Raw genomic sequence first — 12,641 nt, 5'->3', positions numbered from 1 at the left:
ATGCCAGGACCACCACCTCTTGGACCACCGCCTGCTCCACCTTTAAGGCCACCGGGACCACCTACAGGCCTTCCTCCTGGACCACCACCAGGTAAGCACTTAGAATACTGTGGATACATACCAAATACATCGTCTAGTCAAATGAGGTTAGAAAAGTGAGGTCGTTCCAGAACATGTGTCATACATTGTAATGTCTTTTGTTTTCTCCTAGTGTAATTCCAGAAGAAATAGCAATATCAAAAGAAGTGAAGCGTTCAATTTTCTGCTTATAAAAAAATTCTTCAGTTCTGATTAAAGCAGGCAGAAACTTGAGCAAATAAGACTTTCTTTAGTACTACTATTTAGTTTGGTGGCATACTGTATTAACTATATTTCTAATACACTATTTAAGATCAGTTGACCAAGTTCTCAGTTGGTATCAGATGAGAGTAGGGCACAGATAAATTCTGTCTCATGCTCTCTTTAGTGTAATCTTTAAAGTTAGAAACAAGGTGATTGGTAACTTAGCATTTCTTCTGCTTAAATATTAAAACTTATTTGCCATTTAAAACATGTAGGTGATTTGGGGGGCTATTTATAACTTTAGTCCATCCTACAGTGAGTCATTTTCTGATCGGTGCACTGCAAGTTACCTCTCCTGCTATTATGATCAGTGGTCCTTATCTGTAGCTTAATGACTTTCAAGGTATCTGTAAAGCATACCCTGCTTTATTCCAGTAACAGTTTATAGAAGTCATTTAAGAATTTTCATCCTTGTGTATTTTCAAAGAAGTCAAGATGTGATTAAACATGCTTTTTGTCAGTGCTGGTAAAAGAAATAATTCATAACACATTCATTACTCTGTCTCTGGTGGGAGATTATTTGTTGATTGAAGTCTTCCATAAATATTTTGATCTGTATTTGAAGTTGGTCGTTTCAGGTTAAAGAGAGAACTCAAGCTGTAGTTTAAGTTACCTTTATGCCATAATTATTTATTCTATTTGTTTGACATTAATGTACCTTTTTTTAATCCTTCAGGGGCTCCTCCATTCCTGAGACCACCTGGAATGCCAGGACTTCGAGGGCCTTTACCCCGACTTTTGCCTCCAGGACCACCCCCTGGGCGCCCTCCTGGCCCCCCGCCAGGCCCTCCTCCAGGTCTGCCTCCTGGCCCCCCTCCTCGAGGTCCTCCACCAAGGCTGCCTCCCCTTGCACCTCCAGGTAAACCTTTTGAACTCCATAACAGAGTCTTATCTCCTAGTTATTTGAGATAAACCTAACAGTTCAATAGCAAGGCTTGTCCTACAATAGAAATTGTTGGGTTTTCTGTAATCATTTTCCTGAATTAAAGTCAAGTTCTTCCAGAGAGTATTTGCCTTTCATTCAGCTTGTCCTTTTGGGACTTTTGCAGCCAAGAACCACTTTAGATTAAATTATCTTATAAAGAATTTGTAATTATAAATTTGTCCCATATCTGCATGCGGTTCTTAGGTACAAGAGTTCATAGGTACCAGAGAGACTTTTTTCCCTCCCCTTCTCCCCAGTGCCAGGTAGTCATGCAAGTCTCCGTCTTTTCTATGTGACATGCATACTTCTGATTTAGTCCATAAAGTGCCTCAATCTGTTGTGAGGGGCTTCTTTTAAAGTTTCCCAACTTCAACAGTCGTGTGTGGTATGATTTGATGAAGTAGGGTACTTTATACAGTCTTAAAAGTGGCATATGAGTAGAGTTTAAAAGAGCATTTGGTAGTTAGTACTAGTATACTTGAACCCCATCAGTAAGGCATCCATTCATTCTATTAATGGTGATGGTTTGTGATTAGTTGTGTTCACCTATTTCCTATCATCTGTGCCTTTAATGACCGACCAGGGTTGAAGTTAGACTTTCTGCCCATTGAATGCTTTGGGGGAAGGAATCCGGGAGAGGTAAGATGGAGACCAACTTCTTAAACTTGGCCTTAACATCGGTACTGTGTCACCAGAATAGAATCCATGGACTACTTGAAACCAGTTAGTGTCAATTTTATTTTCTTATAGAAGGAAGAAAAACAGATGGCTACTGTAAGTAATCCAGATTAGATTATAATACAGTTATGCTAGCTACAGACTGAAGGCGAATTTTGTTTTATAGAAATGTGTTCCTTAATATATGCCACAATTCCAAGGCAAGCAGAATAAATTTAGCTTATTTTCTGTAAATCAGTGTCCATTTAAAATACATACATACCCAGTGGAGAGGTCTGAGGGTCCAGCCCCAATCCCAACTACTACGTGGACACTTGCCCCTCCCCCGAGAAGAATTTATTTCAAAGGACCGCAATGAATCTGGTGCTCCGGGAGAGGGACATACCTGATCGGAGAACAAGGGAGCTGATGAAGGGGGAGGAGGAGAGAGTGGAGCACATCCTGGCCCACAGGCTGTGAGGACGATGTTCCCAATTAGAGCAGCCAGCCCACAGAGAGGATCACATGGCCAGCCCCACTATGAGACATGATACCCCTCACTGACCCATGGCCCTGTGGGGGACAGTACCAAAGACATAGTGTGGGATTTGCACCTGTTCTGATTCTGTTACACCGAGGCAAAGCACTAGGGGAGTGGCCAGCCCCACTGTGAGACATCCCTCACTGACCCATAGCCCTACAGGGGACAGCACCGGAGACACAGTGTGGAAATTGCACCCATCTGATCCCGCCACACCGAGGCAAAGCACTAATGGTACAACAGAACAAGGGAACGGAGCGGTGAAGTCCCCGGGGAATGCTGAAGGTGGACTTAGGGGCCAGGTGTCCCAACAAACTGGACTGGAAAACACTCGTAAAGGCCAACAAACAGTCCTTGAACTAACAAACATAAATAGATGCGTACATATATATATAAACTTATGTTTTTAATATCTTTAATGTTTCTGTCGCGTCAAGTCTAGCTCAAGGTGACTTCCTGTGTGTCAGTAGACCTGTGGTCCGTCCAGGTTTTCAGTGGCTGAGTTCATGGAATTACCTCTCCAGGCCTTCTGACGTGCCTCTGATCATTTAGCCTTTCAGCTAAGCGCTAAGCATGTTCACCATAACACCACTCAGGGACTCCGTAGATTTTTGTGGTGTTTATTCTACCTGTTTTCTTCACTCTTTAGGTATCCCTCCACCTCGTCCTGGCATGATGCGCCCGCCTTTGGTGCCTCCACTTGGACCTGCCCCACCTGGGCTTTTCCCACCGGCTCCTTTACCAAACCCTGGGGTTTTGAGTGCCCCACCCAACTTGATTCAGCGGCCCAAGGCGGATGATACAAGTGCAGCCACCATTGAGAAGAAAGCGACCGCAACCATCAGTGCCAAGCCACAGATCACCAATCCCAAAGCAGAGATCACTCGATTTGTGCCCACTGCGCTGAGGGTCCGTCGGGAGAACAAAGGGGCTACTGCCGCTCCCCAAAGGAAGTCGGAAGATGATTCTGCTGCACCTCTTGCCAAAGCAGCCCCCAAATCCGGTCCTTCTGTTCCCGTTTCCGTACAAACTAAGGATGATGTCTATGAAGCTTTCATGAAAGAGATGGAAGGGCTACTGTGACGGCTTTAGCTGCCAGAACTGGCATCTGAAGCTGTCTGAGTTATTTTTAATATTTTCTTGTAAATATTTTATAATATTTTGCCTGTAGTGAAATGGATCCAATGTCATTTCCTATTACAAAGCAGGATTGTGGGAAGAAAATGTACAAATCTTTGATTAAAATTATTTCCTGCTCATCTCAACGTTGAGTGTTTCCTGGGGGGGCGGCGGAAATGTTCCACACCAAGATATCCTCTGTTACTGATAATGTGTAAACCTGATACCTGCTTTATGGGCAGCAAGCTGCATACACTCCAGTCTATAGAGCTGCCATTCTGGTTCAGAATGAGAGTCAAAATGAAAATGTGGTAGACACAATAAGTTTTTTAAGAAATACTACAGAAGTCATTTTCTGTCAGTACTATCACACTGGCCTTGGAGTTAGAGGAGTGACGCAGATTTTTATTTCATCTTTTATTACTTTTAAGGTATTAGAGCTTATCCTAAAGATTATTTATGTCCCCCAGAGCATTTTGAGTTGATAGTAGTTGACCAAGGCTTTGAAGCCAGGAGGCAGACTGAATACAGGTAGGTCCCCATTTTTTTCTACTGGGAATGTTTAACACTACTAAGCACTACTGAGTGCTATCTACTGAAGTAATCCTGGGAAGTAATTTTCCAAAGTATTTCCCCATTTCACAGTTGAAAGCATTAAATACTGGAGGCCTTGATATATCCAGTGGTACAAAGTATATATTTCATTTGCACATGCATACACATAAAAGTATTGTGTTTAAGCAAGCTGCATGCATACATTCTTAAGATTAAGAATCTTAAGCTACCTTTACCATGGGACACTCATACTATCAAAAACTGGTGAGCAGTTTCCTAAAAAGATCACTGCAATTTCCATATAGCTTGTTTTTTATGTTTAGTCTTTTTTTCTTTCTGTCTAGTGTGTGTGTCATTCTCTGGAAGTTATCTCACAGATTAGTAAATCCTGCCAGTGAACCTTACCATTAAGTCTACCAGTAAGTTGTTTACAAGCAAGGGAAAAATTATCACATCTAATCAATGTTAATTATAACAATTGAATTATTCTCCAGTACTTGGTCTGTAATTTTAATGTTACTGCTTGAAATTTACATTCTATTTGGGGAGCTGTCACTTATGTAGAGAAGCCATTGACAGTTTATGAAAAACATTTCCAAACTGCTAATTTTCTGAGAATTCATGGTAAAATATGGCATTTGGTTTATGGTTTCTCATCTGCAGGAAAAGAATCTAGTTCTGATTCTGGATAGGCATGTGTTGTGATTATCATTTTTATCCATAACTTCATGGAATATGTGCTCTAATCTGATCACCGCTGTGAAATGTAAGTACCATTTTGAACGTGATGTTCTCTTCTTGGTGTGTAAGCCACTACGCAATGTGAATAAAACAAAATGTGAGTGTGAGACTTCCACTAATACTCTTCCAGGGCATGGAATCAGCATAAGGGCCCTAATGACAGCCAAAGGTCTTTGAAACTAAGCTGTCTCAATGCTCGTATCTCATGATGTGCTCTTATATATGTGGCTTTACTGGGTGGTGCAAACAATTCAGCACTTTACTATTAACCAAATGTTTGGCCGTGTAAGACTCCCCCAGGAGAGAAGGTTGGCATTCTGAAGGATGGCAGCCATTGAAACCCTGTGGAACACTGCTCTGGCATATGGTCACCATAAGCTGTGGGATCATTTTGATGGCACCTGGTTTGGGTTTTTAAATCACACTGCATTCAAGTATTTCTTAAGACCACAATCACCACCTAATAACAGCTGCCCACCTGGTCTCTACCCTCACAGGAACATGTCGAATACCAGAAATTTTACCTGGGTTGAGGCAACAAGCCTTATTAAAGAACTCGGACTCAAAGCTGAAATTTAGCTTAACTACAGATAATTCATAACCTGTGTAGGTCTAGGAGGTCAAGAAAGTTACACATGTGAGCTGTGGGGAGCTGGCACATGCAGGAGACCAAAATACGTCCTCCCTAAGGGAAAAAAACGTTTGTTAGGAAAACCCCTTCTCCCAGTCTGTTTGCTCTCCAGTCTACAGCAGAATGAGGACACCCCCCTAGAGAGGAGAACTGGAATGCAGACTAATTCTTCCACCAGGCCAATGTTGGGGTTCAGAAATTGGAGCACCCTAGATACAGACTGATGGGTTGCCGCAGCCAAAGCTGGTCCACAATAGCCAAGCAGAAGGCATGCAGTCCTGAGTGTTCGTAAGCCGCTACTGCTGGCAATGGTCAGAGAGAGTGGACCCTCCTGAAAAGAGGAGGCCTCGTGCGTTTTCTAGTTGGGAAGGCCACAGGCAGGGTCATCAGGACAAGTCAAGGATGTGAGGTCACAGGAGGGCTGTACATTCTGGGCATTCAAACTAGGAAGTAGGCTACACTGCCCCTAGAGCCAGCAGGCAATCCCCTTTCCTCCTGCACTGCCTCTCCAGTGCCCTCTACTGGGAGTATTCACAGCCTGGTTATTGTTCCTGGGAAATGCCTACAGGAAGTCCATCTGTGAGCATTATTACTTAGGGAGCAAGTCGTGTACTTTGATTTTGGAGGTTAGAGGCCATGCGTTCATAACTGGCATGTCTAAGCACATGGAAAATCCAGTCCTTTCTACTTGCTCTACCACAGCCTCTATAAAATGACTAGCACAAAATCCTCGGATCAAAGAAAATATTTCTCACCCCCTTCTATCAAGTAGTTAAGCACTGCTAGCTTAAATATGCTAACTAATGATAAGCAAAATCTTTATAGGTCCCCTTTGTTCTTCAAAAAGTCTCCAGTGAAACCCCACTCCCACCCTTAGCTCACAGGCTCAGATAACCGAAGTAAACCCACTGCCATGGAGCCGCTGCCAACTCATAATGCTAGGACAGGGTAGAACTGGCCCCATGAGTTTCTGAGACTAAATGTTTATGGAAGTAGAAAGCTCCATCTTTCTCCCCAGGAGCAGCTGGTGGTTTTGAATTGCTGACTTTGCAGTTAGCAACCCAACGCATAACTGCTATACCACCAGGCTAATAAAGCTAAGAATTCTGAAAAGCAACCACCACCACCACAAAATTAGTCTTTGAGAAATTCGGACAGACTGGTACCCACCAATTGCCATCCAATTGGTTCCAATTCATAAGCTGTAGAATAGAGTACAAATTCCCCTTTGGGTTTTTGAGTCTATACATCTTTTTTTTTTTTTTAATAATGAAACTTAATTAGCATTGTTTTGAGGGAAATAAACTGCTTTACTGGGTATAAAACTAATTTCACATTTTATTTTACAATTGTGCTATTAACAGTCATGTTATATTGTGCCCCCATAGCCTTCTATAGTTTGTCGCCAATTTAATTTTGTCTATACATCTTTACAGGAGCAGAAATCCTCATCTTTCTCCCTCAGAGTAGCTGGTGGATTTGAACTGCCGACCTTGCAGTTACTAGCCAACGTGTAATCCACTATGCTACCAGGCCTCCATGAGACAGTGGTACTCATCAATATACGAGGGATACAAAAACAAACAAACAAACCGGAATTGGGCTCGGTGGAGCAGAGCTTTCATAGTACGCATTTTTCCACTAGGTCAGCATCAAGCAACTCACTCTGAGTTAGTGCACCCAGTGACGTCACCTGGGAAGGTTCCTTCTGGCCACAGTGAATTCTTCATAAAAGTTTTGCTCAAATCTCGTTTTTTGGGATGGCCAATTTCAGAGAATGGTGTGTGGTATGAAATTTTGTTTCCTGCTCGGGACAAGTACTACAGAAACGGTTGTGATGTTGAAAATAGCTTACAAGGACAGCACTATGGGAAAAACTCAAGTGTAAGAGTAGTTTTCTCATTTCAAAAAAGGTAAAATGTCGATTGATGACAAACCTTTTTCTGGGCATCTGTCAACTTCCTGAATGGATGAAAATGTCAACAAGTAGTGTATTTGGAGTTCTTTCCACCAGGTCAGACTGTTAATCAAACTTTTTATTTAGAGGTTCTGAAAAGATTGCATAACAGTGTGCCACAAAAAAGGCCTGATTTGTAGCAGACGGGGCTGGTTTTGCCATCATGGCAATGCACCCACTCACACAGCCATCTCAGTACACCAGTTTTTCACCAAAAAACAGCATGCCTCTCTTGCCCCAAACACCTTACTCACCTAACCTCACTCCACGTGACTTTTTTGTTTCCAAGAATGCAGAGGGACATGAAAGGACAGTGATTTGAGGAATAGAAAAGGTGAAGAAAAAGAGGGAGGTGCTGTCAGCCATCCAAACAGATGAGTTTGAAAAATGATTCCAAGACTGGAATTGCAGATTTGACAAATGCATTAAGTGTAATGGAGAGTACTTTGAAGGTAGTGGGTTGTTTTGTTAAAAAAACAAACATAGCTTTGAAAAAAAGTTCGTTTTATTGGGTGCTGCCTCGTATTCCTACTGTTGTGTTTTTTTTTCATTGCAGGTAAGTTAGGCATAAGGCTTGTGCTAGTCTGGGAATGAAGCAAGGAAATATGAGATCACAACTTTTCTCTTGGGAAAAAGAATAAAATGGGGAGGTGCCTGAATTACACTTGGGAATGACAGTCTCTTCTCAGCCATGCATGCATGCTGGGGCCTCTCTGGTCTTTGGCTTTTCAGCCACACAGCCCCTTGGCTTCTGCTCTGAACACACAATATTACAAAGCTTTTAATAAGGCTGCAAATAAATCCCCAAAGGGCAAACAACTCTGCTATAAGCCTCTCCAAAGGCATTCCGCTCAATCTCCCTGGGTCAGCAAACCTACTTCCAATGAAGGTCCTAGAGAGCCCCCACTCTACAAGCAAGCCTCCTGCCCAAAGGCACTCAGCTTCATGCACTCTGGGCCAGGAAACCCACCTCTGCTTCATGCTCTGCCTCTGGGTTCCGTTGCTGCCACTGTCTGTCCCTTCTCTGGTGTCAGCTTTCTGTCCTCGTGTCACAGTTTCAATGCACTGGGATCTTGTGATCCAAATGACAAGCTCCATTCCTGACTGCTCTCTAGCTAGTAATAAACATTCCTCCTCCTCCTGAGACAGCTCATTTTATACTCACATGGATGGAAAAATGGCATTCCCCACCTTAAGAGTTCTAGTCCCTTACAATCACAATTAACCTTGTTAATAATCCCTCACGAGTGAATTACATAATCCTGCAAGTATCTTCCCTCACTTTCTCTTACCCAGACCCATCAGAACTAGTAATTTAGTGGGAATAACAAAAAGAATTTCTTCCTTTTTTTTTGTCTTGGTTGTAATCTTTTTAAAAATTATTTTATTGGGGGCTCATACAACTCATAACATTCCATACATTGTTTCAAGCGTGTTTGTACAAATGTTGCCATCATCATTTTCTGTTTGAGCCCTTGGTATCAGCTCCTCTTTTCCCCTCTCTCCCCTCCAGACCCCTTGATACTTACAAATTATTGTTTCGTGTCTTACACCAACTGCTGTCTCCCTTCGCCCACATTTGTTGTTCATCCCCTTGGGGTAGGGATTATGCATCTGTCAGTGCCATTGGTTCTCCCTTCTGCCCCTCCTTCCCTCAATTTCTCCCTACCCTCCTAGTATCACTACTCCCAGTACTATTCCTGAAGGGTTTATCTGTCCTGAGCTCTTAACCATACCAGTGTACATGATCTGGTCTAGCCATAACTGAAAGGGAAGATGAGTCATGATAGTGAGGGGCGAGGAAGCCTCAAGGAACCAGAGGAATATTGTGTTTCTTCGGCGCTGTACAGCGCCCTGGTTGACTCATCCCTTCCTTGTGACCCTTCTCTGGGGGTATATCCTATTGTCTGCAATTGGGTTTTGGGTCTCTGCTCCAGCCTGCCTCATTCTCAACAATGTTTTGTTTGTTTTCGGTCTTCTGGTGCCTGTTACCTGATTCTGTGACACCTCATGATCGCACAGGCTGATGTGCTTCTTCCATGTGGGCTTGTTGCTTCTATGATAGATGAGCCACTTGTTTAACTTCAAGCCTTTGATAGCCAGGCACCATTAGCTTTTTTCACCACCTTTCTTTGTGCACCCATTTTAGAAAACATCTATGTGGCCAATCAAGTGGAAGATAGTGATATATGTACCCATTCCAAAGATAGGTGGATCCAACAGAAACTCAATTTTACAATAGTATTAATACCACTATGCAAGTAAAATTTTGCTCAAGAGCATTTTATAATGGTTTTAGTAGTACATTGACAGGAAGCTGCCAGAGATTCAGGCCAGATTTAGAAGAGGATGTGGAACAAAAGGGATGTCATAACTGATGCCAGATGGACCTTGGCTGGTAGCAGAAAATACCAGAAAGATGTTTAATTGTGCTGTGTTGACTATGCCAAGTCATGTGACCATGGATCATAATACAGCTGATAATAGCAGCTAACACTGATGGAATGTTTACTGTGTTCTAGATACTCAGCTTTCTATATGCATTCATTTTTATTTAATATTTTAAATAAATACAGTAATGTGTCAAGTGAGACATATAATAATTAAATAACTTGCCTGTGGTTTTATGACACAATGTAGGCAGCCAGACGGAGTAAACTCAATATGGAAGAGGGAAGAGATTGGGGAGAAGGGTCTGTAGAGTAAGGGGGTGAAGGGAGTGCATCTAGTTTGGAAGAGGCAGTGGTTGAGATCATATGAGCTAACCTCTTGGAAATGCTATGTAGTTCAGTGAAGTATAGAGCTCAGGGGGCAGGTCGATGTTTTATCATAAGCATTGAGAAGACAGAAGAAAACAAACAGGAAAAACAAAGATAATGATAATAATAAATCTATGGAGCTCTCACTACTTTATATTAGGTAATAAATATTACTCAGGAAAAAAGAAACGACTGAAAGCTTACAATTAAATGCCTAGATTTTTATTGAGCTAGATTTTTTCTGACATTAATTCAAATTAGAACTTAATTTAAAACAATTTATTATGACACGTGGCAAAATATTCTAAAGAAACAAGAGCATTCTTACCCTATATGAAAATATTTTAAACCAAAAAGTCAAGCCCACTATCACTGAGTGGATCCTGGCTCACAAATTTCCTACAGGACTGAGCTCCATAGTGTATCTCGGAGCAGACAAGCTTGTCTTTCTCCCTCAGAGAAGCTGGTAAGCTTGAACCTCCAACCTTGTAGTTAGCAGCCCACCTTTAACCCACTGTCACTAGGGTATTTTTGCTAATTAGGGTTCATGTCCTGGAGCAGCAAGGCCAATTTATTCATTCCAAATTGTGGGACAGGTCCAAGAGGCAGATGTGTAATTAAGAGGTAAAATTAAAGAGACATCAGATAAGATAAAACATGAGAGTGCTGACCTCCGAGACCATCGTGACCTTAGTACCCAGATCCATGCAGAGAGAATATATTTCCAACCAAGGCTTATATACACTCTAGAGGCGTGCCAGTCCCCCTAATTACAGGTAACCACATGCATATCAGGAAGGGATTGTACAATAGGCATACGCGTGACAGGAAGGCATACAAGTAGTGGGCCCTAGAGTCAAGATGGCAGCCTACCCTTAGTCAGCCCTGAGCTGGCTTGACCGATGACTGGGCTCTTCTTTGGGGGAACCATCCATTATCCTTATCAGAAGGGAGTGAGCGCTACTTAGTGTGGGACAGACTATAGCAGCCGTTCTCAACCTGTGGGTCACCACCCCTTTAGGGGTTGAGCGACCCTTTCACAGGAGTTGCCTAAGACCATTGGAAAACACATATTTCGGATGGTCTTAGGAACCGAGACACCGCTCCTCTATCCATCTCCAGGCAGGTCTGCCCACATGCAGACATGCCCACATACGAGTACCCCGTATGAATACTTACCCACGCTATACCATGCTTCAAGACAAAATTTTATTTGTAATTAGAAACTAAATACCTCACAATATATAAATACATATTGTTTTTGTAATTCATCACGATGGTTTAATTATGTTCCATTTGTAACAATGAAATATATCCTGCAGTCTAATACTACATTTCGTGCACCGGTATCCCACACCCTTAGTAACCATTCCCAGGGATATTCCCCAGGCTTCTGCTTGTACGTATTTGAAAACTCGAGCAGATCTTTGTGAGTATAGCGCGCTTCTTCTTGGGTAATCATCTCAACCTCACCTTAAGGAGCTTTCTGAGACTTAATTTTAGTGACAGGTCTAGCGGAAATAACGGGTGGTGCGTGTGTTTCGCAGGTGCTCTCAGCAATATCTTGTAAGGCATCTCCCTCAGGCAATGCTACCGATGCAACCCCACCTGGCATATCAACTTGAACATTTTGGCTAATCTGCTCAGGTGTGGATTGTTTTCTTGATAGTGAATTAATACCATCAGCTTGGAGGAATGGATCTATTGACTGGGGTGGTTCAATTATTTCTAGGGTCTCAATATCCTCCTCGCTGGATCATCAGCCCATATGTTCCCATCCCATATTTCAGGGTTCCAAATTTTTCCGATCAATGCCCTCACTTTGGTATCAGACACTGCTCTAGATATGCAATTCAGCTGCCGTTGTAATTCAGCCACTCACATAATGAGACTCTGGACCTGGCTCTCAGCAATATCAGCTCTATTACTAGAGGAGAGAAGGCTCTCCTTTGCAGCACAGACGGAAGCTTTCAAATCTGTTAGTCTGCACCTGAGGCGCGCTTCTGAGGCTCTGAGACCATCCCGCTCCTCAATCACACTTTCCATTGTAAGAAGGACCAGCCAACCAGCTTCCCTATACTTGTCATCCTGACAAAACTCCTGGAAAACATCAAAGATACGATCACTTGGAGCCTCATCTATCGGTGGTGCTACTGTAGGTATTATCCTTGCTATTTCACACCCTGGATTAGTAAGAGTAGCAGACTTATCCATGCTTTGGGGTGTTGAAGTAGCGTTACTAGTGCTAAGACTAATCAGGCTTGAGAGCCAATTTAAGAAGCCCATATTTATTATTTTATTTCTCTAGAAGCACTCCTGGGACCAAGTGTGTTAGGGTTCTCTAGAGAAACAAAACCAGAATGGTAATAGTTTTATATATATATACACTTATACAGATAGATATGACATAAGAA

The 12,641-nt window shown here is 42.5% G+C and overlaps 1 protein-coding gene across 1 annotated transcript in view; it reads left to right on the top strand.

Moving 5' to 3' along the window:
• WBP11 (WW domain binding protein 11) overlaps positions 1-3,730 on the top strand; it is an 18,870-nt gene extending 15,140 nt beyond the window's left edge. The window contains exons 10-12 of the mRNA XM_045288402.1: positions 8-91; positions 1,019-1,201; positions 3,115-3,730. Coding sequence (XP_045144337.1) covers positions 8-91; positions 1,019-1,201; positions 3,115-3,548 — 701 coding nt within the window. The 3' untranslated portion in view covers positions 3,549-3,730. The remainder of the gene's footprint in view (positions 1-7; positions 92-1,018; positions 1,202-3,114) is intronic.
• Positions 3,731-12,641: the final 8,911 nt, after the last annotated feature.

This window comes from Echinops telfairi, unplaced genomic scaffold (assembly GCF_000313985.2).
Source record: "Echinops telfairi isolate 266 unplaced genomic scaffold, ASM31398v2 ScPeMD7_21;HRSCAF=78, whole genome shotgun sequence".
NCBI lineage: Eukaryota > Metazoa > Chordata > Mammalia > Afrosoricida > Tenrecidae > Echinops > Echinops telfairi.
This window is presented reverse-complemented; position numbering and strand designations above follow the sequence as displayed.